Source organism: Chamaea fasciata, unplaced genomic scaffold, assembly GCF_029207755.1.
Source record: "Chamaea fasciata isolate MVZ Bird 193981 ecotype frontalis unplaced genomic scaffold, bChaFas1.0.hap1 SCAF_13, whole genome shotgun sequence".
Lineage (NCBI taxonomy): Eukaryota > Metazoa > Chordata > Aves > Passeriformes > Sylviidae > Chamaea > Chamaea fasciata.
The window spans coordinates 19,241,640-19,268,492 of NW_027094098.1; the positions used below are offsets into that span (position 1 = coordinate 19,241,640).

The 26,853-nt window shown below is 48.1% G+C and overlaps 1 protein-coding gene across 4 annotated transcripts in view; it reads right to left on the reverse strand.

The window, feature by feature from the left end:
- The window catches only part of CRBN (cereblon), a 47,430-nt gene that overhangs the window by 8,864 nt on the left and 11,713 nt on the right, over window positions 1-26,853 (reverse strand). Inside the window, exons 2-7 of one of the 4 annotated variants that reach the window (XM_066195654.1) lie at window positions 13,946-14,051; window positions 12,889-13,042; window positions 4,737-4,849; window positions 3,672-3,874; window positions 2,724-2,873; window positions 1,212-1,374 (exon numbers count right to left, since the gene is read on the reverse strand). In XM_066195654.1, the coding sequence (XP_066051751.1) occupies window positions 1,212-1,374; window positions 2,724-2,873; window positions 3,672-3,874; window positions 4,737-4,820 (600 nt within the window). In that variant the 5' untranslated portion in view covers window positions 4,821-4,849; window positions 12,889-13,042; window positions 13,946-14,051. Of the gene's footprint in view, window positions 1-1,211; window positions 1,375-2,723; window positions 2,874-3,671; window positions 3,875-4,736; window positions 7,859-7,937; window positions 8,022-12,888; window positions 13,043-13,945; window positions 14,052-26,853 lie in introns of those variants that run through there. The other 3 variants (XM_066195652.1, XM_066195653.1, XM_066195651.1) reach the window with 3 other exon arrangements.

The window sequence follows — 26,853 nt, forward strand, 5'->3', positions numbered from 1 at the left end:
CTGAAACCAAACCCACAGAAATATTCATTCTTTAACAAAAGCAGATTTTAGGAACAGGGTTTTTAAAAACAAATAAAACAGGAGAGATAGACCTGATTATTTAAAGATACAAGAAATTATCCCCATCAGGACCAGCACTTCACTGTGAACCTTCCAAACCCATTTTCAGATGCACTGAGGGCTAAGCCTTCTGAACAGGACAATAACATGGATTTTGTCACCAAACCTGTCTCTGCATCAGAGGTATTTCTGGTGTTTAGTAATAAAAAATTATGTCTTTCAAAAGGGTATCTATCTGAAATGGAGTCAGTTCAAAATTTAAGTGCTATTAACAGTGCATCTGTTCCTCCGTCCCCACCAGCTGTCCCTGGAACCACCAAATTTGCACCACTGTAATGTCATTTGCTTAATTAACCAATTGTTTCCAGTGATTTTTGAACACAGAAATGCAGAGCTGGAGTTAATAAAAGCCTAAAAAGCAGCACACAACATAACTACATTGCTTTTCAAAAGAGGAGCTCACAGTGCACTGCAAATATGTACAAATTCAATTTTAATCTCCCCCTTGAGGGCAACTCTCCTCATTTACAGATTACACCAGTAGAGAGGTGGAGGTCAACGGGACAATTATCCTGCTTTGGATCTGCAGCCCAGGTTTTTCCTACAGTGGGTTCACTTCATTTCAGCTTCACCTGACAGAATGAGCCTTGGAAAAGGCATTTCCAGCCCACAGCCCAGAGTTTCTGGGCTCATTAACTCACAGGAACTTGGTCAGCAACTCTGAGAATCAAGAGCTCTTTGTTAGCAATGGGGTTTTGGATTTGATTTTGAGGGTACAAGAGTTCAAAACCACTGAAGAAAAAAGCAAATCTGAACATGAGCCGATTTACCAGGATTCTGTGTTAATTTCTGGAGGTACTTTCAAAGATCTCTACAACAGATTTCAAGGTAACTTCTCTGTGTCAATGACCAAAACAATGGAATAAATAATAAAGACAGATAAAAACTGGCACAGGTTTCCCGGAGAGGCTGCGGATTCCCTGAAGTGTCCAATGCCAGGATGGATGAGGCTTGGAGCACCCTGGGATAGTGGAAGGTGTCCCTGCCCATGGGAGGGAGAGGCTTTAAGGACTTTTCCTTGTGTGATTCCATGAAAATACAAAACCAGAATAACCAAACAGAACTAACTAGAGATAGAAATAACTCCTCACCTTTTGGTACTTCTGCCACCACTGCCTGATGGCTCTGTCCTGCCAGGAGGTGGGTTTGGAAGAGGGAAGCACGTGGCACCTGCTGAGGGACTGCAGCTGCACTGCTGCCATGGTGGGAGGCAGCACTCGCTCAGGCAGGATTTGCACTTTAGCCTGCTGGATTCTGAGAAAGGAAACAAAAAGATGAGGTGTGCGAGTATTTTTAAATGTTTTTATTTTTTTCAAATACATGCATTAAAAGATGGATTTTACTGCTTATGGGAAGACAGGCTGGTACAGTGGATTAATCCTCCACAGTACTACAGCATTTAAACAACAACCCATTCCATCAGAATTTCTTTTTATTTTAGAGCACTACAGATCTGTCGGGATTGTGGCGGACAGAATTACAGACAGACTGGCAGTGGCAACACAGCTGAATGTTCCATAGTCTCAGCACTACAGATTTAGATTTTTGTCTCCTCCAGTTACTTTTGGTATAAATAATCATCTCTTCCATCTCAAGGCCTCAGTTTAGCTGAAAGGCACTTTGCTATCGTCCAACCACAAGAGGTCCTGTGCTCAGCTCTAGGTCAGAATCAGCAGAAATAGGATACACACTCTGAGCAGGTTTTAATATCCCAGCATCAAAGGTCACCTCTTCCACAAAGACCTCAGCATATGTTATGTGGCTACTAAGAATCCTGTCCAGCAGGAAAGACTTCATGTTTCATTAGGATTATGCAGCAGAAATCCTGAAATTTTGAGGGGTGTGTCATTGTAAATTCCTCATTTTCTCACAGGGACGGCACTGAACTGGTGACTTACACTAAATTACAAGATTAGGTTGTGCTAAAAGCACTCAGGAATCAGAAATGCCAACAATTATGGAAATGTTCTTCTTGCTAAGGAGCTCTGGCCAGTGAATTCCCAGTGACAAAGCTGCTGCTGCAGGTGTCCAAGCACTGCCACCGTGTGTCCAAGCTGGGCTTGTCCTAAGCTGCAACATTCAGAGTCTGTTGTTTGGAGCCAAGTGTTAGAGAGCAAACAGCACAGGGATTCTTCATTTCTTCAGCTGCAGGTCACAAACCCACAGAAATGCTGCTCTCCCAGGCCTCTTTCTAAAGCAATGCTGAATTGCAGGATACAGGTGAGCAGCTCTAGATTAACAGATTTGGAGTAATACCTCACAAGCCTGGCCGAAAAATATTACAGAAGCTCCAGCAACTGTGCTAAGAATTGTCACATGCTCCCAGATCAATGCTGGAGCCTGGACCTGTGGCCAGTGACACTGCCATGGTGCAGGGCACGTTGCCAAGGAGTTGAAAATGAGGAAGGACTCAGCATATTCTTACTGCATGTTCAGGATCTTGAGCACTTTTAGAAATGGAAAAAGGCATTAAATACATAATATGATGAAACTAGTCAGAAGAGCCTCTAAAGATCCCAGCTATCAGACTGGAATATAGGAAGTAAGAGAATACTCCAACCAAAGTTGACTTGAGTATAGAATTAGCTGCATCATTTTCTTACCCATCCGACTGTGTTCGTATTTCCAGCACCTTGAACCTCTGTCTTCCTATTGCTTTCACCTTGACTGTTTCAACTCCGTATTCCTGCTCTTCTCTGTAGGCATAGATTTCTGCAGTCGTTCCAAAATGTGCTTCCCTCTCATGTGCATTACTGAAAGTAACAGAATTAAAGATTAATTAAATTTAATAACCCCCCCCCTCCAAACAGCACTGCTCATTCAGACTCCACTCTGCCTGCACTGACTGTACACGACTGGTCTGATCAAAAAAGCAATTTTTGGTGAAATACCTTTAACGAAACACAAGAATAATTTTTCCATTATAAAGCAACTTCTATTGTTTTGGTTGGTTGGGTTTTTTTGCCAGGTGACTTGGGTTTTACTTTAGGGTCTCGATGAGACACTCTGGGAGCACAGGGATCACCAGTGTGTCAGCATTTCAAATGCAGACACTGAAAGCACCAACATTCTTCGGATTGACTTTATAAGAGGAACTGTTCCCACCTCCCACACAATTAATCCACAGTAAATTGCAGGGGCAAGAGGGAGGAACATTCCCAACTTATCCTGGCACTGATCAGCTTTTCTCTTTTCCACTTTTCCATCACCTCCTCTCTCTCAACTCTACCGTGAAACATGTGCCAGCGCTTGTTAATTCACACACAAAACAAGCGACAATACAGCTCTCCAAACAAGAATGTGACTTTTACATTGCAGGTCAAGGCTGATTCTTTAACAAGCTGGAACAAACAGTTACTGAAACAGAGAGGATGCTCAGACAAGGACGCAGATCAGCACTTGCTGTTTCCCCCACACAAACACGTGTGAAGACAACTTTTTGTTAAGCAATCTCAGCTTGCTATGGAGCACACAACCATCTGCTTTAGCACCCACAGAAAAAAAAAAACCCACGCTGCATCCACCAGCGCCCCCGCCCGCGGCTTTTTTACCTGTAAGCAAGGACAGCAAAGGTCCTGTCCTTCTGGATTAAATTCCGCACCATGCTGACCTCTTGGGGGCGGAAGAGCTGCAGCGGCAGCGTCTGCCCGGGGATCAGCATCACCATGACCCGCGGCAGCACCGGGATCAGCTGGCAGCTGTCGTCGTCGTGCACCGTCCTGCCGTGGAACTCCTCCATGTCCGAGCCCAGGTACTGCCAAGGGCAGGGAGGGACAGTCAGCCCGCGCTGGGGGTGGCCCTGTTGTTTTCTTTCTCAAGGGGAACTTTTCAACAGTTTTTCCCAAAACAACCTTGTGTAAACAATATTCCTTTCTCACGACAACAGGTGTTGTTTGCTATTTCTGTTGCTGAGCCAATGGGAGAGGTCTCAGCCCTACAGATCAATAATGCGTCTTCTTAGCATGTTATAAAAGGGCTGGATGAATTGTAAATACAACCTTCTGACTTCTACTGCCTCCTGACTGGAGTTAAACATCTTTGTTTCATGTCCTATTGTGACAGGTGGGTGCTCAGGGACACCACAGGGATGGAGCTGCTCTGCTGGGAGGAAAGGCTGGGACAGCTGGGCTTGTTCAGCCTGGAGAAGGCTCCAGGGTGAGCTAATTCCAGTGTCTGAAGGAGCTACAGGAGAGATGGACAGAGATTCTTTCCCAAGGCGTGGAGTGGCAGGACACAGGGAATGGCTTCCCACTGCTAAAGGGCAGGGATGGATGGGACACAGGGAAGGAATTCCTCCCTGGGAGGGTGGGCAGGCCCGGGCACAGATTCCCAGAGCAGCTGTGGCTGCCCCTGCATCCCTGGAGGTATCCCAGGCCAGGCTGGACACTGGGGCTTGGAGCAGCCTGGGATAATGGAACAAGTCGCTGCCATGGCAGGGGTGGGATTGGATGAGTTTTAAAGTCTCTTCCAACCCAAACCATTCTATGATCTCATGATTCTGTGAAAATACAAAAAAAATTAAGTTTGTGGCTTGTAAGAGCATTAGAATAAAACTACACAAGCCCAAATCAAATCCCTTCAGGATGTATTTAAATGGGCAACACATAAAAACATACCACGTGTGATGTGGGCAAACTGGTATCAAAATTAATGATGTTTGGCTTCTCAGCTTCTTTACTGTCCTGGTCTTCCACTTCCATTTCGTTGTCATCCTCCTCCTCGCTCTCTACTGAGAAGCACATACAGAATATTGTGTAGAAATCAACCAGCAAAGACTGTGAGATACTGACAAAAACCTGAGAATCAGGGAAATGCATTCAATATTCCCAGGGTACAGCCTTGCACAGGGAAATAAACCAGAGGAAAAGAATTTTCTTGCTGCTACAGCAAAATCATCATTCTACAGAAAGGGTCAAAAGCTGGTAATTTACTTCTGAAAGGCTAAAGAACAACTTTCCTTGGAAGCAAATAATAAAACAAAGGCTGTCAGTTCAGCTTTTCACCACAGTGGTGCTTCCCCATCTCAGCTTTAAAGGTTTTCTGTCAGCACTCCAGGATGCCAGACAACTTCAATCCTTGTGGGATGTGAGTGAAGTGTCTGAGGCTGCACAAACCCCAACAATCAAACAGCAAAGGGAAACTCCGTGTTCATGCAGAGACTCCTGCTGGTGTTTTAGACAATTTAATTGCTGTGTGTACACCAAACACAAAACCCAGCGAAGGCAACTCCTGAGCAAGCAAATCACAAGGCTCCAAGGGATTTCAGGTATAAAATAGTATTTGAAAACTACTGCTTCCTTCTAAAGTAGTTTTCAGGCAAGAGGACGACTAAATTATCAGTCACTGCACTAATTGACCCTATTTCTTTGAACACAAACATTATTTATACACCATGTTATGTCTAAACTGCATGTTAGCACAAACCAATCTCCAGGATTCTTACACCAAGAGCTGCTGGGTAATGGATAACCCCAGTGAAAAACATCATTTAGACCTTGAAAGGCATTACAAGACGGGAAAAAATATTTTTACAGTAGCCTGTCTAGTTGCCTGCCTTTGCAATTAGTATCTGCCTAAAAATAATCCAGAGTTGAAAATGTAAAAGGTGGAGAGATCCTCTCATCCTGAAGGATTCTGCAGGGAAATCTCAGAAAAGAAAGATGCTGCAGAAGCAAAAAATTTTCCTTCAGAAATAGAAGTACCACTAATTTCACTATTTCTGAGAGTTGGAGGACAAAGAGAACAGTGAAGATATTAAAAGCTGATTTTAGAGAACCTTTTTTCCTCTTCTTGGCCTCCAGACACATTTGTTAAATGCTCCCACAAAATGTTTAGTCACTGGTCTTATTTCTGCTTCACCTCACTTATGTTTTTTTAAATAGTTCATCGTTTACAGAACCTGCCCTTACAGAGATCGATCCTACATTGAATTTATCTCAGCAAGAAATGATCCAGCACGACAGGAAAGGAGGTTACAGACTCTCTTTGGTATTGTACCTAATTACAGCCCTCTCAGCAACGAGACACCATCTGCCTAATGACTGGTAAAAATACTCCACATCTATATCAAATTCCTTATTTTCAGTTAGCAACCCTAACCACGAACAACTACAAAACGCTGAAGGTGTCCAAAACAGCCATTATTTTGCTTAGCTTGATGGAGGAGAAGAGCAGGAAATCTTTATTTGGTTCTGGGGCATCACTGCAGGATGAAGGAGGGGGGGGAAAAAAAAATCTGATTTTTCCCTGCGCTCCCATCCATCATTAGCAGTTTTAACAGGCAGAGGCTGCCCCACTTGGGTTTGTTTTTTTTTCTTTTTTTTCTGAGAGCAGAAGGCATTAGCAGCAGCTGATTGGGAAGAATTGCGTGCCCTGCAAACTTTTGCCGGCTGGTGCCAAGAGCGCGCAGCGGAGGGACGATGACTCATTTCACTGCAGCACCAGCAGCCAGCCCGAAACACAGAAACAACCCCCCTCCTCCCTCCCAGCTGAAGCTTTTACACCCCCGAATACTGGGGCTGATTTCGCCTTAAATTCCAGGATTAGCAGCAGGCGGGGAGGAGGGAAAAGCGAGCGCTGAAGGCTCCTCTGTGTCTTAAAAAAATCCCATTTCCCTCACGTCGGTTCACTGGCACAACCCAATCCACCCTCAGTGCCTTCGTGCAGAAACGAGGAAATATGAACCTCGTCTGAGGAAAGGGGACAAGGTTCTACACAGGTCATAATGAGGTTATATTAAGGCTGTATTTCCTAAAATATTTGGGAAATAGCTTATATTAAGGCTGTATTTCCTCAAATATTGAGGGAAACTCTTATGGTGATATTAAAGCTGTATTTCCTCAAATATTCAGGGAAATTGCTTATATTATGGTGATATTAAGGCTGTATTTCCTATGAAATTCAGGAAATATTTTCTTATTATTTAAGACATCCAGGCCTAAAGAGCTCACAGAATCTCCTGCCATGGGAAATGACATTGGTTCCTGGCAGGATTTCCTGCTCCCTTCTCTCCTGCATGCTTATTCTCAAACAATGCATCTTTCCCGCTATGCACAAGCTGCTTCCCAAACCATCGGATCTCCTGTCAGTGCAGAGGCACCATGAAAACCCCACATTATTCTGCAATAATTACACGCAATTCCCTGGCTGAGGAACCGCACCGGTGTGTGTGACAGATAAGCCGGGCAGCACACGGGATCCAGCACCGCTCTCCATCCAGCCCCCGGCACCTCTGCTTCCCTGCTTATTTCCACCGCAAAACAGAGCAGACACTTCCTAAAACAAGCCAGGCTTTGCTCAGATTTCGGGTTTCACGGAGGTTTCCATGCTCCGAGAAGCGCCTGCTTTGCCCACTGTGGTGGAAACCCCCGGGCGCGTTTCACCCCGCCGGCTGCCCCCAACACCCGGGACCGCGTGTTCCCTCCTGTGTCCCTTCCTGCCCCGCACATCCACGGCCTCGATGGAACATCCACGGCCTCCATGGAACATCCACGGCCTCCATGGATTTGTCGGAAGGCGCCCCGGAGCAGAGGCCGCAGGAGCCCACGGGCCAAGGCTCGCCCTTGCCCGGCCCGGGAGCGCCCGCAGCTCCGCGGCACCGCGGGCCCTCAGCGGCCCCCACACCGCCCGGGGGCTCTCCCCGCCTTCCCTTCGCTTCGCTTTCCCCTTCCTCTTCTCCTCTCCGCCTCCGCTTCCTTCTTTTCCCTTCCTTCCCTTTTCCTTTCCCTCCTTCCCGTCCCCTCCCCTCCCCGGCCCGCCCGCCGAGCCCCGGCCCAGCGCTTCCCCCGCGGGTGCCCCCGGCCCGGCCCGGCCCTCACCGGGCACCAGCTGGAGGTGGTTCCCCATGTTATCTCGGGGCTCTCCGCCTCGGTCCTCGGCGGCCATCGCTGTTTACCCGGAGAGCAGCCTGGGAAGGCGCCGGGGCGGGGGCAGGAGGCGGGCGGAGGAGGAGCCCGAGGCGGCCGGAGCGGCGCCGGGAGCTGAGGGCTCCGTGTCCGCCACCGGGGCTCGCACCCACCCTGTGCCCGGGGCCGGACAGCCCTTGGCGGCCTGGAGGGCTCCGTGTCCGCCACCGGGGCTCGCACCCACCCTGTGCCCGGGGCCGGACAGCCCTTGGCGGCCTGGAGGGCTCCGTGCTCAGCCCCGGGCATCACACCCACCCTGTGCCCGGGGACGGACAGCCCTTGGCGGCCTGGAGGGCTCCGTGCTCAGCCGGGGCATCACACCCACCCTGTGCCCGGGGACGGACAGCCCTTGGCGGCCTGGAGGGCTCCGTGTCCGCCACCGGGGCTCGCACCCACCCTGTGCCCGGGGACGGACAGCCCTTGGCGGCCTGGAGGGCTCCGTGTCCGCCACCGGGGCTCGCACCCACCCTGTGCCCGGGGCCGGACAGCCCTTGGCGGCCTGGAGGGCTCCGTGCTCAGCCCGGGCATCACACCCACCCTGTGCCCGGGGCCGGACAGCCCTTGGCGGCCTGGAGGGCTCCGTGCTCAGCCCGGGCATCACACCCACCCTGTGCCCGGGGACGGACAGCCCTTGGCGGCCTGGAGGGCTCCGTGCTCAGCCGGGGCATCACACCCACCCTGTGCCCGGGGACGGACAGCCCTGGGCGGCCTGGAGGGCTCCGTGCTCAGCCCGGGGCTCGCACCCACCCTGTGCCCGGGGACGGACAGCCCTGGGCGGCCTGGAGGGCTCCGTGCTCATCCCCGGGGCATCACACCCACCCTGTGCCCGGGGACGGACAGCCCTTGGCGGCCTGGAGGGCTCCGTGCTCAGCCCCGGGCATCACACCCACCCTGTGCCCGGGGACGGACAGCCCTTGGCGGCCTGGAGGGCTCCGTGCTCATCCCGGGCATCACACCCACCCTGTGCCCGGGGACGGACAGCCCTTGGCGGCCTGGAGGGCTCCGGGGTGCCGGGGGACGGCGGTTCCTCCTCTGCCGACAGGGCACGGCCGCCCCCGCAGTGGCCCCGAAGCGCTTCGTGCCCGGCTGTGGGCACGGGAGAGGGGCTGGGTGTGAATAAAACCCGCCGTGGGTTAAGCCTGGCAGGGTAAATGGCTTGAAAAGAAACTGAACGCAGTATGAGATAAAAATCTATCAGCAGAAGAGAGGCTCGGCGAGGGTGCAGCGAAAGGCCAGGGAGGTGCCGAGGGCACTGGAGCATCTCTGCCGTGAGAAAAGGCTGAGCTGGGGTTCTTCACCCCCGAGAAGGGATGGCTGGAAGGGGATTTTATCCGTGCACACAAATGTTAGTAACTTAATTATTAAATGTATTCATTACAGTGCCAAGAGGACAGCTAGTCTCCACCTGATGGTGCCCAGCAATGGCACAAGAGGAACGGGCAGAAACCGATGCCCAGAAGTTCCACCTGGACATGAGGAAAAACTCGCCTGTGCAGTGAGTGAGCGCTGGAACGGATGCTCAGGGATGGTGTGGACTGTCCTCCCTGGGGATATTCCACACCTGTCTGCACACAATCCTGTGCCCTGCGCTCTTGAAACTCCTCAGCAGAGTCCTGTCCTGGTGTGAGGTTGGTGGCATCACCAGAAACGGTTCACGGGATGCAAACCCACCTGATACTCCCTAAAAAGTTGGATGCAGCTGCCTCTGCACTGCCCACCACTCACACAAACGCTCTGTCTCATCATTTATTTTCATTTCCTTCCCCTTCAAACATCCTCAAAAAGGCCAAATCATGGCCCTGGATTTGTCTCTATTAAAACGTTATATATATGTATTTTTTTTATTGCATTCTTTGTTAAAGAGCACTAAACCCATACGGTGCTCCTGAACATTTCACAATTCCTCCATCTCAGCCCTGTTTGCTGTTTTCTCACCAAAAAAGCTTTTTTTTTTTTTCCAGGGAAAAATTCTGCACCTTTTGCTTTTCTCTTCAATATCTCCCATTTCAGCTCAGCAATAATATTCTCCCTGCATCAGTGACAGAGAAAACCAACGATTAGCCAGCAAACAAAACACTGATTTTTATATATTTTTTTTTTAAATCAGAGTTAAAGTGGTTTAGAGAACCACATTTAAAAGACAAATAGCACTGTAAATTCCTTATCATCATGGGTGGAAAATTCCCAAACAAACAGTATCTGTCCTGCCCTGAATGGGCCTTTAGAGCAACAATCAATACCACATTTGCCAAACGAGCCCCAACACTCCCGTGATGATACATTAGGCATTTGTAAAATACAATAATCACTTAAATGATTAAGCCACGATTCCATTACTTTTTTTTTTTTTCCTGCATTGTCTCAGTGTAACACACATAAATTGCAGGGTATTGTATCTGATAATTTACCATAATAATAATAAATATTTTTGTTGTCAGGCTGGCCAATTGAAGAATTAAAAAATTATGAGCCTCTTCTCCAAACCCTGGGATTTTATTAAGAAATATTATGTTAAATATTTTTTTGAATCTTTTGATACGCTAAAATATTTTGATTTCTGTTGGTTTTTTTTAAACTTAATTGCTGGGGGTACATTTGAGTCACACTTTTAAGCTTGTTTCTGCACTCTTGAGGGATAGATCTTATTTTTTAGAGGCTCCTGGGATTCTCCAAAAATTCCCGAGATTGCTGGGAGAAGAGGCACTAGATGGTGCTGTAACATCCCCTTTTGCAGTTTTCTCTGGTAGAATTATCCAGCTGGGCTGCTCTGCGAGCTTTGGGGCTTCTGTGTTTAGGGGATTCACTGCAAACAATGGAAAAGTTCGATCTACAACGTGATCCTTTTAAATGAGAGGGTTTGTGTTTCTGCAACTTGCTGGTTTGACCGGGCTGTTTAAAAAGGGGTCTCGATAAGTCTTAATTAAACTGATAAAAGTTCTGTGTACTTGTGCCAATAAATTGCCTCATTATCCACCCAAACCTGCCAATAAATTGATTTTTGCCCTGCCAATAAATTGGCTCATTATCCACCCAAACCTGCTATTCCAGGGAGAACCCAAGCAGTCTCTGCAAGTATTCCCAAATAAAAAGTGACTCCCCCCACCTTCAGACAATTAATTGAACACTGACAGTAGACAGCAGCTATGCGACAAAAAGAAAATCTATACTTCAGGCATGAAAAAAAAGTTAGAAAAAATACATGAAGCCACTTTCTTCCCAATAGCCGAGCAGCCCCAACACTGAAAACAATTATGTCCACATGGTCATGGAAATTGCTGGCTTTTCAAGCGACCAGTTGGACTCCCCTTGTCACCACTTTGTTGCACAAATCAGGGAGGTGTGTTACCTGCCAGCCCCCAGCAAACAGGGAAAAATTCCTTCTTTGTAAGCTCTGCACACACCACGTTCCCAGCTGTGCCATCCCAAAACCACAGCCTCAAAGCTGCCCCGTGCCCATATTAAATGTGCTCTAAGAGGACACAAACCACAGGGAAAGGTGACCCCAAAAGCTTAAAAATCAGCGATGGGCAGAACTGTTCTAGAGTAAGAGAGCCTGGAAAACTGCTGGGAAGTTCAAGAGCAGCAGAGGAGGAGTTTATCCCGGGAAGCTGATTCTTCCTTCAGCGGCATCCCAGTGAGAACAGGGCATATTTACAATTCCTTTTAATATTTGCTGCCTGGGTCAGGCTGGTGACAAAGGAGCAGCTCTGAATATGCAAGAGGCTCGGGACAAAGGGCCCATTAGCCAAACATGCCCATTGCTATGCCGAGAGGCAAATTCTCCTGCCAGAGAACCCTCAGCCAAGCAACAAAACTATTTGGCAAGTCTGCAAAACCCATATTCCACACAAGTGACAGGCAGCATGGCAGGGAAAGCAAATGGGGCTGTAAACACAAATCTGGTTCAATAAAGGGAATGAAAAGTGAGGGGGAAAACTCTGTAACACTTTCTTGAAGGGGACACCAAGGCAAAGGGACCCTTGAGGAATATTTCTGTAAATCCAGAGCTGCCAGCCCCTGCTCCCAGATCACCTGGGATGTGTCTGTAGCTTTGAGGTGCGGGTTAGCACAGACCTCATGTATCCACTGCAAAGAAGATTTGTCAGAGATAAGGGTTTGCTATTTCCTTTAATTTTTCTATCGCAAAATTTTGGGTCGTGTTTCTGTTAACGGGGTCCCAAAATTTTAACCAGCGTAAACACGAGTGATTCCAGTGAGTCTTCCAAGCTATAACACTGATTTTTCCTTCTCCATTTTTCCTCCTGGGTCTGTCAGCAAGTTCAATGTATTTATAGCTCAATGTATATCTAATTCTGGACATTATTTCCCAAGAAGATCCAAGTAGCCCTGTCTGAACAGGAGTTAATGCAGAGCTCACTGCAGTGATCCCTGCTTACAGGGCAAACAGTGTTGCCTTTATCCCTGTGTTTATTACCCAACAAACTGTGCCCATATATTATGTAAAATCACGTAAATGGGCGTATATACATTTAGATAGAGGGAGCTTGCTCATAAATCTCACTTCAGGTTAAAATACAGAGCACTGAGTAGGAGTTAAATGTACTGTTTATCTTTCACTGTGGATTTAGAGCAGGCTCCTTCCATTATCCAGGCAGGAAAACCACTCGGAACTCAGGGAGCTCAAGAGAAGTTAATACAGCCACATTTACAACAATATTGTCCTTAATCTTGGGAATTTATCCTGGTAATCTTGGGAATTTATCCTGCAGTTTGTCGTGGGGAGGAAGTCCAGTAACCTCTGCAGATGGTGGCAGTGAAAACCCATCACTGAGTCAGGGAGGGAAAGAACACAGAAAGGCTCAGAAATCAAGACTTTTTGGGGTTTTTTCACATCGTAACTTACTGAAATTCAGTAGAGACTGAGCACACTGCCTTCACAGTCTGCTTCGTTAGGGTTTCTCCATTTCTTGGGCTGAAAATTATTGTTAACATCATTCCCCAGCTCTTTTTAGTAGTGGCACTGAGTGTTGCATCACTCTGATCCAAAGGTGGGTGCACTGCAAAGATGGGGGAAAAATACATGCTACAATGTAATGGACATAAACTGCATGTAATAATGCCAAAGTCTGCTGGATTCCTGCCTCAGGCAGCAGAGGAATGCACTCTCTAGATGTGCTCTTGAGCTTTCGCAGTTCTCATTTTCATAGAAGCATAAAATGGTTGGGTTGGAAGAAACCTTAAAAATCCTCTCATTCCACCCCCTGCCGTGGGCAGGGACCCCTTCCACCAGCCCAGGTTTCTCCATGTCACACCCATTCCAGCCATGCAGATCCATCACCTTCCCAGCCCTCTCTGTGGCTGAGCCACCATCCCCTTGGAACAGCCCTTGGAATCCCTTTGGGAGCTCAAGAAAGCCTTGGAGGTGTTCGGGTTCCTCAGCTTCCCCACGTTTCAAATCCTCCCAGCTGCCAGTTTTGTCTCTGCTGGAAGGAAAAAAAAAGGATCTTGCTGCGAGGGAACCTCTCTCGGATCGCCTCTCTCAGGTACAAAACCACTCACAGGGTTGTATTTTCTCTTTACCAGCATAACCCAGCACATCAAGAGGATTCCCCTACCTGAGAGAACATCCCAGTGAAACTCTGAACTCACTAACAGCTTGAAAGGGCTTTGGAAAAAGCAACAGTGAGAACCTCCGCCGGGAATGGCAGGGAAAGACACGTTCAGAAACATGGAAATTCTCACTCTGCACAAGATGTTTCGGGTATTTGATTTCCAGTGCCTTCAGAGATACCTGAATATTTAACTGGCATCAAATCAGCTCTCAGCGGAGAGTCTGCCTGTGCCTGTGCATTCTGAGAGGTAAAAAATAACTCAGTAATCAGATTTTAAGCTGTTATCTAATTGCTGAGAAGGTAGCGCTGCAAAAAAAAAAAAAAAAAAAACAGCAACTCCGTCCTTACGAGTTCTCACACCAAATTTTCACTTTGTTTAAGGGCAGATGTGCACGGATTCCAGAAGGAAACAGATGTTTTCATCCCATCTCAGCTCCTTCATGGGGGTAATTGCCTGTAAATAGTGAGGTTATTAAGCTGTTAGTTGAATATCACTGCCCACCAAGCATGACAAGTTCATCAAAGCAGAAGTTCTACTACAGAAGCCCCACTTAAAGTTCATTTCCTCCAATGGCTGAGTGTTTAAGGAGATTTTCAGCAATAGATCATATTTTGTGGGCCATTCACCCAACAGGTGATTTCCTGCAATGTTCTGAATCACTGGAAGCTCTCCATTTTACAACACTAATACTGCCCTAAAATTTGTCACTGATTTCACGCCTCACAAGTTTTAAGATCCTGAAGAAGCCAACAAACTCTTCCACAAGGAGCTGACCTTCATTTAATGACCTGTCATGATCAGTGGGAATAAGAACAGTAACAACCAAACTGAGATACAGATTTTATCCCCTTTTCATTCATTCTATCTCATATAATTCCAATATTGTAGGTTCTTACAGAGTTTAAATATACAGATTGTCTAAATATGTATTATACATCTAGGCATGTTTTCTTCAGAGTGTTTTTTAAACACTGTATTTTGTAATGTTTTTGGCATTTAGTTACACTAGAATGGAGGCCAATTCACTTGGCCTTTGCCTAAATTTCTGAAAATTCAATCAGTCGATTAAGTTTTTATTACTAATGTAGACACACAAACAATTTACTGATGGTTCTAGAAGATCGTGGCTGGCTGGAAAATTGGATGTATTCTCTCATTTTACATCTCCTATTGTTTTGTTACAGAATCTCACCACCCATTCCGTGTTAGGGAAGGCAAATCCGAGGCACAAAAGGCATGAGACTGCTGGGAATTAATTTCCAAAGTCAGGTAAAATGTCATTTCATTGTTCTTTTGTAAATCATCCCCCCAGCACCTGTAGCAGAAGGAAATGAAAAATGGGCCAGACTGTTAAGCTAAATGGCCTTTTGGAAAGCTGGAGTGAAAGCTTTACAAATGATGTATTGTGGGAGGGCAGCTCAATGTTTTCTGTGGTTTCTTTATGGTTTGTTCTTCCCCCGATAAGCTGGGATTGAAATGAAAAGAGGCCTGACCAGACATGATTCCACTGACTCCATCATCAGGGCCTGACACTCCGCTGGAAGTAGACCAGCCATTTTTCTCCAATGCAAAACGCAGTAATTCCCTTTTAATGCCCTAATTTTGGGGAGCTGGAGAAGGCTGCGTTGAGAGAAGGAGCCTGGTGTGCCCTGAGTGACTCCCATTGTGCTCAGCTCCAGCAGGCAGAGGGACCAGGATGGATAACACAGCCCCATCCCAGAGCCCTGCACAGCTCCCCTGGAAAAGGCACTTTGTGCAGACCATGGCATTTTAACCCTGGTATCCAGGATGTTGGGGATAACTCACAGGTTTCCCTGCTGGAAACTCTCTGAGTGTTCTCTGGCTAATTTACTCCATATCCAGTGCTCTGTGCCCTAAGAGCCACTGGGGCAACTGGTTTGAGCAGAAATGGTTCCGTGGTTTCCTACTGCATCCACCCTCTTGCTCTTTCCAGCCATTTTTGGGAACAGCTTTGCAACATCTCTCAGTAAAGCTTCTAAATGCAGTGGATTCAGGGATATTTTTAAAAATGAGTTTCTTGCACTTTCAAACCTGAGAGAACTCCTTCCATCTTCTTAGAATGGGTCAGAAAGGGACAAATTGTATGTGGAACAGCCTTGCTGATCTCTTCAGGCATCTGGGAGCTAATTTCCAAGGGAAATTCCAGCTGGCAACTGCTCTAAGAGTCTGTGTTCAGACATACAAGTGGATTGAAAACAAGATGAAAATGGTAGTTATTTAAATTTAGCCAGAAGAATGCAGTTCTGGGTGCCATAATTAATTCAATGTATCCTCTCTTCACCCCCTGGCCCTTACTGAGCAAACACCACATGGAACAAACTGGCACTTCCCTGGGAGTGGCAAAAATCAGGTTCAGACTGGGAAAAATCAGGGAAAACTGCCCCATCCAGCAGCCCGGCTGGAACTGTGATATCCCTGACAACCCCTGGCTGTCAGGAACACGCAGGGAACACTGCAGAGCTCCCTCCTGACCGAGGTGGAGGCGATGTTTATGGTTTGGTTAATTACAAAAGAGCTAAAGGCTGCTGCCATTCAATGCAGCGTTAATTCAGACCATTGCAGAGCTTTCCCAGAGAGCTGCAGGGAAAATCCTTCCCCTCCCAGTGCAGCCCTGTCCCTGTCCCAGCTCCAGCAGCAGCCTGGAGCAGGCACTGGGGTCAGGGGGGCAGAGGGCATCACACTGGGAGGACTCCTCAGTGTGCTTTTTGTCCAGAGATCATTTTATTTCTTTAATTCGAATGCTAATTGAGTTTTAATCCTTTACTGTGAGGGTGGGGAGGCTCCAGAGAAGCTGTGGTTGCCCCATCCCTGGAAGTGTCCAAGGCCAGGCTGGACAGGGCTTGGAGCAGCCTGGGATCCCAATCCCAGGGAGTTGGACTGGGATAATCTCTAAGCTCCCTTCCAACCCAAACCATTCCATGGTTCTGTGAGATCCCTGCCCAGCCTGAAGGCACAGTGGATTTAACAAACATTCCACATGCAAAGCCCAGTCCTTGGGAAGGAATAATCCCTTTCAGACCTCTGGGGCTGACCAGGGGGAAAAAATCCCTGCCTGAGGATGCCCTGGGCAAAATTTTATCAGTTGGACCAACCGAGTATTCCTGGATCACCTGAATAAAAAGGATTCAGCCTAAGGACTGTCTGGATCTCCTGAAGCAGAATCAAAAGCAAAGAATCTATTCCATTGACAAAATAATTAAACCGTTAATAACTGCACGCATATAACTTTGGGGACTGAATGATATCAATTAAATTCAATTAACATCTCCACAAATGCTTTGAGGACATAAAATGTCATGTAATTCCAAAGAAATTTTAGAATTAATCCTATTTTTTAGGATTTATTAATCCTAAAATAGTTTCCGCTGCACTAGCACACTGCTAAATGTGAAAAATCACTAGGAGCAAAGGCAGGGGCACTCCAAAGATTTAGGGAGGTTGGTAATCCCTTTGTATGGAAAAGTGAGAGGTTTTTTTTTACCTGAAATCAAGTTCCAGTTGAAACTGGCAGTTACGGGTGAATCAATATCGATGCCATTTAAAAATAACCATATTCTTGGTATAACTATTGATTTCAACAGGAGTGGCTGAAGGAAGGATATACATAAATATATCCAAAAAAAAAGAGAAAAGCAGGATGTTAATGTCATCTTTTATCATCCTAGGCACTAACATGGCTGGAAAGTATTGATTACCTTAAAAGCCCCTAATAACTAAAGAACTATTGACTTAATATTTTCTCTAATCCTCCATGAAATTTTACAGTAAGTCCTGATGTATTTTCTGTTGGGAGTTTTAGGGCTCAACTATATCATGTACTTATCTGGAGTGTCAGCTCTGGAGCTTACACTGCAGCTGATGAGAGCTCTGCTAAAGGTGAGGAATAACTCCCAAGATTTAAGTCTGGTTTCAGGGATTTTGGAAATAGATACATCTGCTAACGTCTATTATTCTATAGCTTTTGTCTTTTAAATTATCTTTATCATTAGAGAATCATCTAATATACATTTTTTTTTCAGCTGAAACAAGGGTTCTGCTCATAATTACTCAACCACAGCTGTTCTAAGAAATCCCTCAGCGTTGGGTAAGTGTCTCAACAGCCTTTTTTATTGCTTCCTATTTTCCTAGCACACTCACAGCCTGGCTCACTAAAACTCCAGTGGGTGATGCTTCTCCAAGTTAAATAAGGGAACAATGAATGGAGACTTACCCAAACACCTGAATTCTTTAATGCCTGAATGTGAGTGGATCCTCCACTTCCACCCTGCCATGGCAGGGACATCTTCCACTATCCCAGATGGCTCCAAGCCCTGTCCAGCCTGATCTGGGACACTTCCAGGGATCCAGGGGCAGCCACAGCTGCTCTGGGCACCCTGTGCCAGGGCTGCCCACCCTCACAGGGAAGGATTTCCTCCATATAGCCAAAGAAATTCCACCCTCCCTCAACTCAAAGCCATTCCCCTGGTCCTGCCTGGATCCTGGCCCTGCAGATCCTGCATTGCCCTGGAGCAAACAGAGGTTTTCACTTCGATTCACATTTGGTTTGAGCTCAGACCGAACAGCTGACAGGTTTCCAGCCCCTGTGGATGCTCCTGAAGCCCCTTTGCATCGTGTTCTACTGCCCGGGCTCTAATACCCCATTCCTACCCATCCCAAACTGTCCAGCCCTCCACCCCTACACACCTCACCTGCCCAAGCTGCCAATGCACAGAAAAGCTTTGCTCGCCCTCAGCAATTCTCCTGAGCCAAATTCTGTCCATTTCAAGCCCGTTTACAGAATGCCTTCCCGATCTTGCTACCAAACACCAGAACTCCAGGAATATCTCTGCTTTTTCCAAAAAGATTGAAGACTTTTAGATAAGAACTGGTTGCAGAAACAACAGTTGAAAGAGAAGTGCAGTTCTGGAGCTCCCTGTGCCTGACATGGTCCCCATCCCCTGAGCAGCATCACTGGGTTAACTCCTATTTTCCAAGCCCTCTTTATAGAGTGAAGGCGGGACGTAATGGGATCCAGCAAAGAACAGAATTTTCTCCCTTGCCTCCAGGAAAACCAAGGACTTTTCTCGATCCCACGAGTCACATCTAATTCTTGGTGATTGCTTTTGGCTCAGCCCTGTAATCACTTACTTATCACTCTCTCCATCACAGGAGCAGAGTTTTTCATGTGCTCTCTCAGGGCCAGGGCCCCTCAAAGCCATTTAAGCCAAGTCCTGCTTTAAGCTGGGCTTTCCCCTGGGTCCTCCCAGGGCAGGTTCAGCATCATCCCCATCACAGGGTGAGGAGGGAGCTCAGCCCCTCACTCCCACCCAGGGCAGCTGGCCCTCCAGCTCTGTCCTCAGAGGAGGCAGAGCACAGCACTAATTATTTTAATGACTGGAAATGAACTGCGAGTTCCTTAAGAGCCATTGAAGCAAAACGCTTGGAGTCGATCTCCCCACATTAATAGCAGAGTGCTGGAGATTGCTCCTATCTTGGAGATGATGAAGTACATCTGCTAGATTTCCCCAGCTGATAGCAGGCCAAGTGTTAAAACATCCAACTCTCCCTCACGTCCTTCTGATGAAATAAAGGGAAAGGGCAAGAAAAGGAACCCCACACAGCCCCTGGTGCCTGAGCTGTGCCGAGCTGGAGTGTTTGTGGCCAGCAGAGCATCCCCAGGGACACCTGGCAGGGAATGGGAATGGGCAGGGCCAGCCTGCTCCTCTGGCAGCACCCGAGGGGCACTGAGATTCCCCAGGTGGCTCGGGATGCTCTGAGGGATATGGGATGCCCCAGGGGATGTGGGATGCAGGATGCTGTGTTGGGATACCCTGAGGGATGCTGTGTGGGATGCAGGATGCTCTGTGGGATGATCTGGGGGATGTGGGATGCCCTGAGGGATGCCCTGAGGGATGCAGGGGTGCCCTGTGGGATTTATCACACCCACAGTGTGGGATGTGGGATGCTGTGTTGGGATGCAGGATGCTCTGTGGAATGATCCGGGGGATATGGGATGCAGGAATGCCCTGAGGGATGCAGGAATGCTCCGTGGGATGTGGGATGCCCTGTGGGATGCTCTCTGGGATGCAGGAATGCTCCATGGGATGCTCCGTGGGATGCTCTCAGGGATGCAGAAATGCTCTCTGGGATGCAGGAATGCTCTGCTGCACAGGGCCTGCATGCGTGGCTGGCTCTGCAGCGTGGCATTTCCAGACCAGCAGTTACTGCTCTATCCCTGTTTGCTTATTCCTGCTCTATCGCTGCTCTTCATTGCTGATTTGCTTTTCCTTTGTATATCCAAGGAAATGCAAATACGGGATTTAATCAGGAGGATGAGCCACGACAGCCAGTGTTTGCCAAACAGTTTAGCGAGCGTGAGCACCTCCATTAGAGCCAGAAGTTGCAGCAGCTTGAACAGACAATATTCAGGCAGCCCTGAGCATCCAAGCTGAAAGAAATCACCTAAAATCATGATTCATTTTTTAAAACGCTGCCTGAGCTGGAGTCCCTTAAAAATAAAAACGCCATTACTATTTCAGGGGAGTTTTCATTCAGTCCCAAGTGCTGGCGTGCAAGTGTGGCACACACAGCCACGGAACAGCCTCAGCCCTGGGCTCGGGGTCACAGCTGTCTCCAGAGTGCGCTGGAAGAGCAGCCCCGGACGCGGAGAGCTCATCCAGCCTCTCCTGGAGGGGCAGAGCCATCCAGTGCCATTAACTGCTCCTGCTCTGTGTGGAGGCAGCATAATGTGCATCAGCTTGCAAATGGAGCTGAGATTAAACACAGCTCTTAATGGCTCTGCAAACGCATCTGGGGAAAAAAAAAAAAAAAAACAAAAACAAAAACCAGAGCGTTCACCACTAAATTAACTCCCTATTTTTGCCAATATGGCCCTGTTTGCCTTCCACTGCAGCCTGGCCTCTGCAGATGCCTTCCCCCAGCTCAGGGAAGGCTGGAATTCCTTACTTCAGCAGTAAATGCTCCTTTTTGCTAAAATGGAGCAGAAGGATTTCCACAGTGCCCAGCCCAATGCTCCTGATTGTGGGTGATGCCAACCAGAACCTTCCACCTCAGAGCTCGGGGGGCACACACCACGGCCCAGCTCCAGGCCTGTAATTAGCAAAGAGCTCAAGGGATCCAGTTCTTTTTCCTTCCCTGCTCCAGGAATCCTTTGAGGAGATCATCTTCCTCAAAGTCTCTCATTATTGGAATGGATTTAGCCCATTTATTTTCAAATGATCAGCTGGAAAAGGCCACAGAGGCTGAAATCCCAGACTCAAGAGCCACCAGTTTGAGAACAGGGTTGGAACAGGTGCCCAGAGCAGCTGTGGCTGCCCCTGGATCCCTGGAAGTGTCCAAGGCCAGGCTGGACATTGAGGCTTGGAGCAGCCTGGGACAGTGGGAGCTGTCCCTGGGATGATGGATGAGTTTGAATGTCCCTCTCAATGCAAATCACTCTCTGATTCTGTGATAAGTGACACCACAGTCTTTCTCCTCCCTGATCCCACATCTGCTCAAACTCTCCTGGAGACAATATCCTTAAGGAAAAATGAGGCACAGTGACATTTCCTCACTGTTAATATTCCCTTTCCAGGTCATCCACCAGCACTCAGCCCTGTCCCACAGTGAGCACAAGAGCCCTCTGCAGTGACAGAACAAAATAATTCACTTTTTACAAGGTGTTGCCCCTCTTGTAACCAAGGCCAGTTGTATAAACCTGTCCCTCTCAGCAGGACCCTCAGTGGGGTCACTGTCCTTGTGCTGCAGCCTCTGCTGGGACACCAGGGGCCACATTCTCAGTTTTTGAACACTGAATAATTTAACAGCCGGGTTCTGTGACTGCAGCATTGTTCAGCACACATCACTCTGATGGCTCCTATTCCTTACATTTAGCTGGGCCCTCTGCCCGTGCCCGTGGCTGATCCCAGAACACAGAGTCCTCCAACCCCTGTCCCAGCATCCCAACATCCCCACCTTGTCTCTTCGATGGGAATAATCATATTTCACAGTCACTGCCACATCCCTGCCCCCTCTGCGCTGCTGAGCCTCCACTGACCCCTGCAGTGCCTTGGCTTAGGCAGCCAAAAATCCCCGGGCTTGGAACAGGAGTGCAATGCTTTCTCCATGGAAATACTGCTGGGAAAGCAGCTCATTCCCTGGCCTTGCCCATCACTCCCAGGGCGAGCTGAGAAACCAAACCCAAGATGAATTCTCTCCAGTAATTTTCCTTTTGCCCGTTACCTCGTGCTCATTTGTGCACATTTCTGCGTGGCTCAGAGATAAAGAATTGTTTAGATGTTTATTAAACAACGGAGTTGAATGAAATCAGTCTCATTATGTCGTCTGGAGGATGGGAGTTAATTGGAAGACAACAATGATTTACTCCAGTTGGAAATACCAAGTGGGGTTTGGAGTAAGTTAATGACAACGAGGATCAGAATGAGAGTGCGGAAAATGGAAATTTTATTGTAATTCCTACTGAAGTACTTTTGTAAATGAGTGTGCTCTCGCCTCACTGTGAGAGGCTCCTCCCAGCTTTGCTTTGTTCTTCCACGTTTAAATGTTATCTGAGGGCTGGTTAAACACCATCACTGGACACTGTACAGCAACTCAATTCTCTAAATAAAACACCAGAGACGAGCCAGAGGAGCTGGGGGGAATCTCCTGGACACAGAAGATCCACAAAAACAAGTGCTGGGACACCCCATCCCTCGCTGTGCTCCCACAACGGTTTGGATCCTGTCAATCCAAAATGTCACCACTGTCATTCGTGGCCTTTTCAGAGTGTTTCTACCTCTGCCTGTGCTAATTTCTGATGCTGAGGGGGATTTTTTTTGGTAGGAGAGGCACATCTGCAGCAAATGCCGAGCATTTGTTCCCTTAGAATAAAGACAAATAATAGGAAGGGCTCCAAATGCTCCCAGCAGCAGTGGAATGACTGCACAATAGCCCACAGAGCCCAGGGAAGATCTCACAGAGCTAAAGTGGGATTTATACTGGCAGAGATGGGAATGGGGCCATTAACAGGAGAGCTGCAGTCAGGGAAGGGAAGGGAAATGGGGCTTTTCCCACCGAAATGCTTCGGGGAGGGATTGCCAAGAGCCTGGAATGCTAAAGCCAGGCACCAGCAGAGGCTGTGGGGGCACCTCCAGGGCCTCATTCCTGCAAGGGGAGAGGCTCCCAGAAATTGGAGGCACTGTTGGGAAATGGCAGGGAAAGAGATGCTGTTTGTTTTCAGTGTCCTCAGAGCATTTCCTGCAGTGGGAATGGAGGGCAGTGAAGAGAGGAGGAGAGCAATTCCAGGGAGCTGTGCCTGTGTTGTCCCTCCTGTGGCACTGCCACACCTCACCGGGGCAGATGCAGAGCAGGGATGCTCTGCTCACCTTGTCTTGCCTCCAGGGACCCTGAAGGCCACTCTTGTGTTATTCCCATCCCTCTCTGGGGGCACAGAACTCCCTCAGCTCCCCTGACTTAGTCAGGGCCAGGATTAAATGGAATTTTTTGCAAAGACGTTTTTGTTGCTATCGAGGGGTGGTCAAATTGCCCCATCAGATCACGCCAGGAAACCCAATGGTTTCCTCAGCAACTTTCCATCCTCCTCCTCTCCCGTGGGAGAATCAACCTCCTCCCTCCCTCCTTTTTCTCCTCCTCCTCCTCTTCCATGAAAGACAAGGCGCCAGCTGGCATTAAGAAAAAAAAAAAAAAAACAACCATTTTCTTCTCTCCTCGTCCCCACCAAAACATTCATGAGTTTCAATTTTACTTGTGTTTTCCACCACCAGTTTGGAGCAGCTTCTTGCTTGCCCTGAGCGTGTCACCTGCCCTATGAGCCACTGATCCCCGATGGCACAGAAATTAATCCCGCTGGCACAGGCTGAGCACATCCTCTCAGCGTTTCATTACAACCTTTTTTCACCCCCTTTCATTTCTTTTTACATCCCTCTCCCACTGATCTCTTAATCCCTGCCTTCAGCAGTTGTTTCTTGTTTGTCTAAACATCTCCTGCCATTGTCTGACATTCCCTTCCAACCCTCCTCAAACATTTGTTTCCTTCTGCCCTTCCTTAGCGTCAACCAGCCCACGACCAAATCCCACTGCAGTCCTTTCAGTTTAACATCTGCTTTGGTTACTCCACTTGCTCTTCCATAAAGTATTTCCAAACAATCTTGTAGCTCCAGTATTTTGCTCCACTAACAAACCTGGAGCTCCCACAGAGCTCTTCTGGAGGCATCTGAGTTTAGCACAGGTTTAAAGATCACCTTTCCAGAAGCACCAGCTCTTACACCGCTGGAAATTAAAACTATTAACATGGTTTGGATTATTTTGTCTGCAGGCAAAAGCAGATTGCTGTTGCAGGGGAATTATTCCAGAGATATTGCTCTCTGCTTGTTCCTCCACAAGGACAGAGTTATAAAAAGTTATGCAACGCTATAAGCTTAAAATATGTGGAAAAGGGAAAAATAACAAGTCTGCAACATTTGCAAGTGAAAAAATACCATGCAATTCAAATTCCTCTGGAATTTACAAAACAGGGGAGTTGTCAAGTGTCAGTCCAAGTTTCTCCTTACAGTGCATGTTTGTCACCCTCCCCAAAGCCTCCCCCAAAGTCCCAGCTCACAGAGCAGTGGGAGCTCAGTGAGAATCCCTCTCCAGCAAAGCCAGCTCCCTCCTGGAGTGTCCTTGTGGAGACGGCCACGACACTCAGAGCGCTTTGGTCAAAATTCTGGAGGCTCCAACCATGAGCACCTTGTTATCCAAAAGTCTCTTTTACCTTTTCTCTGTAGCCTCCCATGGGCAGCTCCACACAGCTCTGGCTCTTTTCCTTCTTCTCTCTTCTTTCTGCAGTTCCAGCTCCTTCCTGTCCCTGGCACGGCCACCTCACCCTGTCTGTCCCTTGTGTGACATCTGACCCTGTCTGTCCCTCACACACCCTCCTGTCCCTTCCACCTCACAGCAGGGCCAGCAGACCCCAACTGAACCCCCTCCCAGCAAACTCACTCTTTATCACACCCAGAGCTGTGAGGGTAAGGCTGTTCCCACTCTTTGGTAATTAACATTCTTTGGGAATTAGCTGCAATGTGGGGGCCAGATTGCCTTCTGCACTATCTCTATGCATCTCCCCACACTGGAGTGTCCAAAAGTGGGGAAGTCCTCTCCACCTAAAGCTCCTCCAGTCCCACCCCCTGACACCTTCCACCATCCCAGGTTGTTCCAAGTCTCATCCAGCCAGGCCCTGGACAACCCAGGGATGGGGCAGCCACAGCCTCTGTGGGCACCCTACTTTAGAGTTCCTTTTGTACATCAAATATCTCCTTTTCCCTGTTTTTCCGAACTGTCCAACACCAACCAGCAAAGACGCCCAGCACTAAAACACCTTGGCCATCACCTTTGGAATCCTCTGCCCCTCTGCAGACACCATCTTCTGCTTCAGCAGAGAGGAGCAGGGGGTGGTTGGGGCCGAGCTGGGTGACAGTGGCAGAGGACAGAGAGCTGGAGACACCCGAGGCGCTGAGGGAGATCTTCAGGCAGAGTCTGGTTGGCACTGCAGGGCACAGAGAGCTGGGTGCTCCAGGAGAGCCCCGTGGAAGGGTGGAGATGCTGGGAAATGTCTGGTGGAGGCGTGGGGCTTGAGGGGAAATTGCAGTTCCTTGTTTCCTGCATCAATTCCTGTCAACTCCCGGATTTATCCCTAGGAAAAGATATTTTGTACTGCCTTTTCAGAACGCACGCTGGAGAAAAGGTGCTTTACATGTCAAGCAGGCCCCCTTCCAATTAGAGCCCCGTGAATACAGTTTAGCAGCAGATATATGAAATAAACAGTGAGGCAGCCACAAAGCTCATCCATCCACTCCTGATTAGTTCCACAGTGCCTCCTCATCCGTGCATCACTTCAGGTGGAACGTTCTGCCTTGCCCTGCCTCCTAAATTCTGTCTCTTTGAGGAAATATCGAGTGAGGCAGCAGGATGCAGCAGGATATTTGTCAGCACATCGATCGGGATTTGCATGGCAGGGCTGTTTGTGCTCAGCCTGTTCCTCCCCAGTGTTAACCACGCCGTGAATTCCTGGGAAATTGATGGCCCTGCGCCTTCCAAACCTGCTCTGTTCAGTCCCTCAGCTCCTGACAGGTCTCAATTCCAAACACGGGGGTTGTTCAGCACTAAACAAAAGGGCAGCGCTGCCCTGATCAATACGGACTCGTGGGAAGCTGCCAAGGGATATCCATCTCCCAGCCTGGGAATCACAGCCCAGCTCCTGCCTCTGGAGAGGCTGTGGAATGCCTGAGGGCAGCAGGGCACCCATCCCTGCACCCATCCTGCCTGTGAGGGTTTGAATCCACGAAATCTCCCTCAGAATTCCAGTCCCAGTTCCTGTTATATCAAAGGAGACAGATCCGTGATCCACATCCACCTGAGTCACCCAGAAGAGAGAGGGATATGCAAATATCTTCTTCACGTGCTGCATTTTACAGTCATTTTTTTCTCTCATTACTCCCCTCCTTTTACCTGTCATTAAGAGGCAAAAACCCTTAAGTTTTTGTTTTCCCAGTCCCTGATTTTCTGACAAGGAGAATGAGATTCCCAAGATGGGAGCAGAGCGACTGCCAAGAGCCCCTTGACCAGTTCCCATCATCCTGCTCAGGCATTTTTATGGGAACGGAAGCAGAATTCCAGCTGTAGATGAGGGAATTCCAGCACAGCACAGCACAGGCTGGGTCTTGGATTACCAGGAATGGGCTTGGTACAGGCAGCACTTGAAGCCCCCAAAGCTTCCAGCAGCTGGGGGGCACTGGGAGAAGCAGGTCCCAAAATCCGTGCCACGAGTGCCAGGACCACGTCATTAATAGGAACAGTCATTAATTACAGAGGACTTGACTTTCCAAAGGGTCCTGGAGGTAACAGAGCCCTGGTTTGTGTGAATCCTCATCCTCATCCTCATATGGTGCCATAAAAATCTCGTGGTTTTGACACAGCCATCCTTGGGATGAAGCAAAACCATCTTAGGAACAGATGGAGCAGGGCAGCTCCTGACCGAAAATAGACATTCCTTTAAAAATAGATGAAAGCAACATTTAATTTAGCTGAAAGGTGGAAATGAACCATTAAGAAATCCGGGCTCGTCTAAATACCTGCTTGTCATGTATATTTAATTGTTTTCATTTCCATTTGGATTGTGCTCTGCACTTACACAATGGCCACAGCTTGTCCTCAAGTGTCTGAGCATGAGAGGGATTCGAGAGGATTCTGACAGGGAGAA